This window comes from Malus domestica, chromosome 10 (assembly GCF_042453785.1).
Source record: "Malus domestica chromosome 10, GDT2T_hap1".
Classification (NCBI taxonomy): domain Eukaryota; kingdom Viridiplantae; phylum Streptophyta; class Magnoliopsida; order Rosales; family Rosaceae; genus Malus; species Malus domestica.
The window spans coordinates 23616426-23624006 of NC_091670.1; the positions used below are offsets into that span (position 1 = coordinate 23616426).

The window sequence follows — 7581 nt, forward strand, 5'->3', positions numbered from 1 at the left end:
ATATTTGCAATGTCATCACTTAACGGTTTACTTAACGGATTTTCTAACAGATGTATGAAATTGAAATAAAATGATAAGTAAATGTATGAAATTGAAATCTTTTATAGATATTGTATGAGGTTATAATTGATTCCAGACCGGAGGGGGTAAAATGTAATTTACCATTTTTTCTCTATGCATGTGAAAGGAAAGGAGGAGGAAATATGCAAATTAACTAGAAGGTTTGTGGTCATAATGCCAGTTACTATTTAGTACTGGATTCCAAAGTAACAAGGGAGACAACTCAAGAAATTAGACTTGCTCAAACTCCATACTAAAACATTGAATGGACCATGGACTAGCTTACCACCCCCTTGAAGTTTGAACCTCTGCAACTTTTCATACTTAAATCATTTCATTTGCTTCAAAAAATCAAACATTTTGTGGCAGATATTTCTCGGAAAATAGCATTGATCGATCTGCGTCATTTGTGGAATTTCCAAGTAAAAGTCCAAAACGCCCAGAAAATAGAGGTCAAGCAATTGGCAAAGACTCCACATGTCCATGTCACCATTTTCTCACGACTTTTAAGAAAACCGTGTGGGTCCATCGTGTTTGCTAGGTCCCAGTTCCCCACATAACTCCCGTTTCTATGGACTGATAAATTGAAGACTTGGTCTAGTGGGTCCCATAGTCCCCAAGACCTCTCCATCGTCCAACATTTGAAGTCATGGGGGCACCTCCCACCCCTTATAAATGCATCATTTAAGAGTATGTCTTCAGTGCACCAAACATTCATTCTCTGAATTATATAGTCTCTAAGCAGTACACTATAATTTAGCCACTAATTGCATCTCCAATGGCAGCCAACACTATAGAACCTGATCACCAAATGACCCCAGAATTCGAACTTCCAGGGTTTCGATTCCATCCCACAGAAGAAGAACTCCTTGAATTCTACCTGAAGAGTATGGTTTTTGGCAAGAGATTGCGTTTCGACATAATTGGTTTTCTCAATATCTACCATCATGACCCTTGGGACTTACCTGGTACGTACACACATTTCTTATTATTTTTTTTTTTTTTGTACAAATGATATTACCTATATTAAAGGATTGAGGGAGTAGACTAAGCTTATGGTTAAAATTTTGCTCATGCATTTATACCGTCTGAATTGTACTAATCACTGCATGGTTGTGCTTAGTTATAATGTATAATTAATTAACGGGTGATTGATTAATTTATATAGGGTTGTCAAAGATTGGAGAAAGGGAGTGGTATTTTTTTGTGCCCAGGGACAGGAAGCATGGCAGTGGAGGAAGGCCTAACAGAACCACTGAAACTGGGTTTTGGAAAGCCACAGGCTCTGACCGGAAGATTGTGAGCCTCTCGAATCCAAAGAGGATCATAGGGTTGAGAAAGACTCTTGTTTTTTACAAAGGGAGAGCTCCAAGAGGAAGTAAGACTGATTGGGTCATGAACGAGTATCGTTTGCCTGATAACTGCCAGTATCTCAAAGTAATTACTTGTTAATGCTCAAAATAAAATTGATAGGTGTCACCTTCACATTTAAGTAATCTTGATTAGGTATTTTTATGGTCAATTCTTGGATAGTGATCTAATGAAACTTTCACTTTTTCTATTTGTAACTGCAGGATATTGTGCTGTGCAAGATATATAGAAAGGCAACTTCCTTGAAAGTGTTAGAGCAAATGGCAGCAATAGAGGGAGATCAGATAAAGAACTTGCATGCTTCCCCTAACTCATCACCTCCTCCAACATCCATGGATACCATCTCATTTTGCAGCCAAGCATTACAGGAAGATCTGACTCCGCAAATTTCCACAAACCATGTGGTATTCAAGCAAGAAATAGAAGATGCAGCTCTGGTAATAGCACAGGAGCAAAAGGATGAGAATGCAATGGAGATCAAAGGGTCTCCTCCTCCTCCCATGTACAATCTACCAGAGCTCCAAGTGCCTAAATTTAGCATGGACTGGACCCAAGACACAGTTTGGACCCAAATGAATAGCCCTTGGCTTCAAAACTTGACCCCTTTGGCCAATATTCTCAACTTCTAATTATTTCAATGCGTTATGATAAAAGTTTGGTCAATGTTAACCTAGACGAAAATCCATTATTTAGGCTTTAATTGGTTATTTGAACCTAAACGTGGTAAGGCATATAATATTCGGGTCCAAAAATTCCTGTAGATAGATTTTTTTTTCACAATTTAGGCATCTGGTTATCCCTTATCCTGCGAGTGATCACGTGTTTTATTTTTTCTAGACTTCTAGTTAAGGAACAACCTCTCTGTTTTTTCTTTTTTCATTCTTCTTGTTTTTTTCTTTTTCTCTTGAGAGAGGGAGAAATGGCATGTTATCTTATATCTCATGGACAAATAGACCTGCAAATATGGCAATTAAGGAATTTTTATTCTGTTCCACTTTGAGCTTTTCTGTTTTTCTTTTCTCTTTTGAATGCGGGCTACTACAAGTACATAAGTCTATTTGCTTTGTACGAATAATATTGCTTACATCTTGGGTCTCGTGTCTTAAATTAAATTGGATAATTGATGAAATTTATGATATTTATTGAAAGTACAAGTTAGATTTTTTATTTTGAGGGAATTAGAAGGCATTACACGACAGAAACTTACCCTTTCTCATCCTTCCATTTTTTAAGGATTCTAAAGGAATAATGCTTTTTCTGCCTTTTAGTTGGAACGCATTTCTTCATTTCTTCACTCAACGTACTTTAAATAGTGAAGCCGAATTAAATTTACAAGTAAACAATAAGCATTAAGCTATAACCGAACTTTTTTTTGAACGGGGGCTGACCAAACTCTGAAACACATTCACTGGTAAAATGTAACTCTAAGTTTAACTATGAGAAGTAAACTAATGCAAGGCATAAGAAATGTTCTCTTCAGATAAGAATGCAATACAATTTAAAATGCAATGTAACTATACCTCTCATATCAATGTCAAACAAGTTGCTTCTGTCTTCACTTTTGAATCTGAATTGCCACTACTTAAGTACTGTCTAATCTATTAAGTGATTTAGCAGATAAACAATTACAAGTAAACAGTACAAATATCTAAGGTATATTATTAATGCACTAGCATGCAGGTGGTTTTCCACTTGTAAGAGACATCAGATTCGACTAATTTAGATGGCAAGTTTGATATCTAATGTAGAATAGCTAGCAAAGACGTATCAAAGTACACAACAAAAAACGGAATACAAAACTATGAATAATATTTTACTTAACGAAACAAAGAAATACTATGAAATTTGTTGAGAATCTGAGATGGCTACATAACTTGAAGGACTAAATCTTGACAAACTTATTATTCAAATTAAACTATACGCTATATTTATACAGAACAAAACCTAGAAACCTTCATTCAGATGGGCTAGGCTCAAATCCTAAACTAACAAGCAAACCCAAATAATTAAATAACCAATTTTCCAAAATGCTAGTCAAACTCATAGCGGATAAGCAGGCAAGCATATGTTGCTATACGGACAGGCTGGCGAACTAAACTGGCTAACTGAACTTGACTTGATTTGATGAATTGGCAAATTGGCGAACTAGGGAACTAGCGAATTGGCAAACTGATTATGGCTAGCAAGCTAGTTTTGATTCACACATGATGATGTTGAGAGTATGAAAAGAACGTATATGAGTTCTCCCCATCACTAAACGGATGAGATTTTCATATCCTAATTGTAGTAATGAACAAACAGAACAAACACTATCACTTGAGTGGTCATAACTCCAAGCAGTTGAGTGACAAGCACGAAAAATCGACAACCAAACAAACAGACCTCAAACAAATCACTAATAGCCCACCAACAAACCGTGTGGGCCTCAAACAAAAAAAACACAGTATGCTGTAAATGATCTTCTTGTGGCACGATAACCTCTCCAACAGGAATCACAAAGGCCTTTCAAGGAAAGCATATTAGAAGCATGAAATAACAGACCTTGACCAGGAGTGCCTTTGATGTATATGAGGACCATATATAGGTAGTGTCCCAATGTGGTTTCCGAGGCTGATGCATGAATTGCCTAAGCATTCGAATAGAGTATACTATATCTGGCCTTGTGACAATGAGATAGGTTAACCTGCCAACTAGTCTCATGTACTAAGTTAGATTAATCAGCAGCTCTCCTTCTATGGGAATGAGTTTTAGATTCTGTTCCATTGAAAATATGTCCGGTTGTGCACCTATAAGTACTAAGTCTTGCAAAATATCGAGTACGTATTTGCGTTGAGACATGAAAATACCTTTCTTGGAACAAAAATATTAAATGACGAAACAATACTTCAAACCTCCAAGGACATTGATATGGAAGCGTTTGAGAAGAAGTATGTCATCAACGTATATAATGACGCATGACAGAATCAAGGGTCTCGAGGAGGCAGGGGATAGAACCTGAGAATCACTCAACCAGGGGCAACCGAATCACTCGACGTCGCTAATCGTGGATTCACTCAACACGACCAAGCCAAACACTTGATTGGAGAAGGAGAAATCACTCTCTTCAAATGCACTAGACAAATATAATTTTTTATTAATCAAGTCTCCTTTCTCAAAAGTTTAGTACATGATATTTTATATTTATAAGGAATACAACACAATGAAACTCTAGTCCGAATTGGACTTTTACCCTACCCCAAAAATATTTAAAATGTTCTTAAATGACTACTTAATTATTTGTGTTGCTCTAAAACTCAATTAAATATATTTGATGGTTCCAATACGCATGAGACTCCTGTTAGATTGCAATACATGCAGAAGAGCCTTGATTACTGCATCATTCTCCTTTTCTTTGAAGAAACTCATCCTCAAGTTTAAATGTTTGTTGACTCCGTTGTAATCTTGAAATTGATTTTTCCCCTTCCACGCGAATAAATACTTGGAATATCTTCGTATTCTTGAAATGGTAGATTCATGCTCCATGAAAAATCTTGCAATCCAACTTATATCAATCTTCATTTGATTGACTACAACTAAAACTTGAGAAGCCTTCCAATTAAAAATATCAAAACCAACAAAATCAATGTTTTCATAAATACTACCTTCTTTCATATCAACAATATCTTGAAATTTGATATCTCCCACTCCATCAATGTCATCTCTCATATATGCAATGCGGTATTGACCTACTTCCTTCAAATATTCTTGAAATGAAGACCCTTCTTCTCTACCACCGAAATTTTTGTAAGATACCCATTTAGCATGTCGTGGGTTAAGCTTTTTCTGAGCACTAAGAAAACGAAGTGCCTCATAATCAAACTTCAATACGAATTCCGCATTTTCTCATGCCTTTGCAATAGGCAGCACCGAATAACGTACACTGGAGCTCGACAAATCATCATCAACATAATCATCGTAAATTGGAGGAGAATTCCAATCTACCAAGCTAATCTCTTCAACCATTTCGTTTTCAAACGGATAGAAAAAATCATCCATGGTCTTCTAATGCAGCGGAAAAGTTATGATAGTTGGTGTGTCTTCTCGTTCTTCAAAGAATATGATTAAGGCTCTCTTAATTAGGTTGCATTGTAAGTACAAGATGCTTTCTTTAGTTTTAATTATCTCTTGTATCAATGAGTATGTATCTCCCTATTTAAAGGGTTCCATATGTAAGGTTAAGTAGTGAATTTAGTGAATTATAATAAGTCTAAGAAGAGAGTGAGTTTTTCCTCTTAAATTAAGTGTTAGACTTGGTCATGTTGAGTGAATCCACAATTAGCAACGTCAAGTGAATCCGTTGCCTCTAGTTGAGTGATTCCCAGGTATATATTTCCCCATCTCCGCAAGACCCTTCGTCCCCTCCGGCGTCATATCAGAACTGCAATAAATAAAGTACCTTGTGTCTTGGTAAACAGAGAATAATCCGCTTTTGATTGATGATAACCAGCTCTGTGAATGGTATCAAAGAAGGTGGAAAAATAGTTTCTGGATGCCTGTTTGAGTCCATAGAGAGTCTTGTTGAGCCAACATACAACGTTCTCCCCCTATCATGAAAACCATGAGACGGTTCCATATAAACTTCTTCATGCACATAACCTTGAAGAAAAGCATTTTGGACATCTAATTGGTGGATATGCCAATGACGGGCAGATGCAATATTGAGGAGACATCGAAGGGTGGTGAGTTTGGCGGTGGGCAGAAAACATTTATGGTAATCAAAGCCCTTAACTTGAGTGTAACCCTTGGCAAAATGACGGGCTTTGTAACGGGCAGTGATGTTGTCGGATTTGTATTTTGATTTTATAGACTCATTTACAATCTATGGGTTTATGACCAACTGGCAGAGGAACCATACCCCAAGTGTCACTGCGTTGTAGAGCCTCTGATTCTGTTTGCATAGCTCACTGCCAAATTGGATCGTGGATAGCTTGAGCATGGGAAGTGAGTTTAGTGTGACCTAGAACGTTAACTAGAAAAGCACAATGTGCAGAAGAGTGTGCCCTTATAATATTTTTGTAACATAGAAAATGATTGCTTATTGTTAACTTGGAAAATTCAAATGGGTATATAATTAGTGCAATCCTGATAATTCCACAAAATTCTCATAACATATTACTGTTCTGCAATGAATACTTAAAATAGGAGAGGGTAAAAATTTACTCAATAGAATGTATCAATTTGATATCAGATGATGTATACATGTATAATTTTCATGTGTGAAATTTGAAATCTATTTCTAGTAGTTTAGGACGTTGAGAAATGAGACTTTTGTTTTGATCAACTGCCTATACAGGGTTTCAAGTCGTTCTTCGTGATCTTGAATGCACGACTCCAGATTATCAAGCTGGTTTTGGGGATTAGATTTGCTTGTCTTGAATGTATTGAGAAATGATTTCATTTCATTGATTGAATTATAATTAGTTACACTGAGGTATATATATAATCTAGATTTACACAGGTAAAGAAAATAGTTACAGTGGTAACTATTCTAACAACTAACCAACTTTTACTAAAGCTAGCTTTTACTAGATTCTTTTACAACAGTAACTTGCTCTTCATACCCCCTCAAGCTGAACGGAGAAGATTGAAGGGAAAGCTAGGATCTAAGCTGAAGAAATCTTGGTCTTGGCAGAGATTTAGTGTGAATATCTGCTAGTTGATCTGCACTACATACAAACTGAACAGTAAGAAGCTTTTAGCCAAAATGAGCTCTCGGATGTAATGATAATCAATTTCAACATGCTTTGTTCGAGCATGAAAAACTGGATTGGAGACTAAGGCAATAATAGAAACATTGTCACTCCATATTTGTGGCAAAGATGACAGTTTGAATCCAATATCAGTGAAAAGTTGACAGATCCAAGTAATTTTAGCAGTGGTATGTGCTAGTGATCGATACTCAGCTTTAGTAGAGGATCTTGCAACTGTGTGCTGTTTCTTTGCACTCTAACTAACAATGCAATGACCAAGAAAGATGCAAAAACCACCAGTGGATCGTCTATCCCAAGAGTAGCCTGCCTAATCGGCATCTGCAAAGGCTTTGAGAAGTAGAGGAGATGTAGTTTTGGGAAACCATAATCAATAACCAAGTGTCCTTTTTAGATACCTGAG

At 36.5% G+C, this 7581-nt stretch overlaps 1 protein-coding gene across 1 annotated transcript; it reads left to right on the forward strand.

The window, feature by feature from the left end:
* Positions 1-685: 685 nt before the first annotated feature.
* LOC103454651 (NAC domain-containing protein 6-like) lies at positions 686-2425 on the forward strand. The gene is made up of 3 exons (XM_008394252.4): positions 686-1028; positions 1229-1497; positions 1635-2425. Exons 1-3 carry the CDS (start codon positions 839-841, stop codon positions 2058-2060), a joined length of 885 nt encoding a protein of 294 aa, XP_008392474.1. The 5' UTR covers positions 686-838; the 3' UTR covers positions 2061-2425.
* Positions 2426-7581: the final 5156 nt, after the last annotated feature.

Excerpts from the sequence above, each read along its gene's own strand:
- LOC103454651 (XM_008394252.4), top strand. The coding sequence starts at position 839 with ATGGCAGCCAACACTATAGAACCTGATCACCAAATGACCCCAGAATTC. Across the intron at positions 1,029-1,228 it reads TGACCCTTGGGACTTACCTG|GGTTGTCAAAGATTGGAGAA; the intron begins GTACGTACACAC and ends TAATTTATATAG. Across the intron at positions 1,498-1,634 it reads ATAACTGCCAGTATCTCAAA|GATATTGTGCTGTGCAAGAT; the intron begins GTAATTACTTGT and ends TTGTAACTGCAG.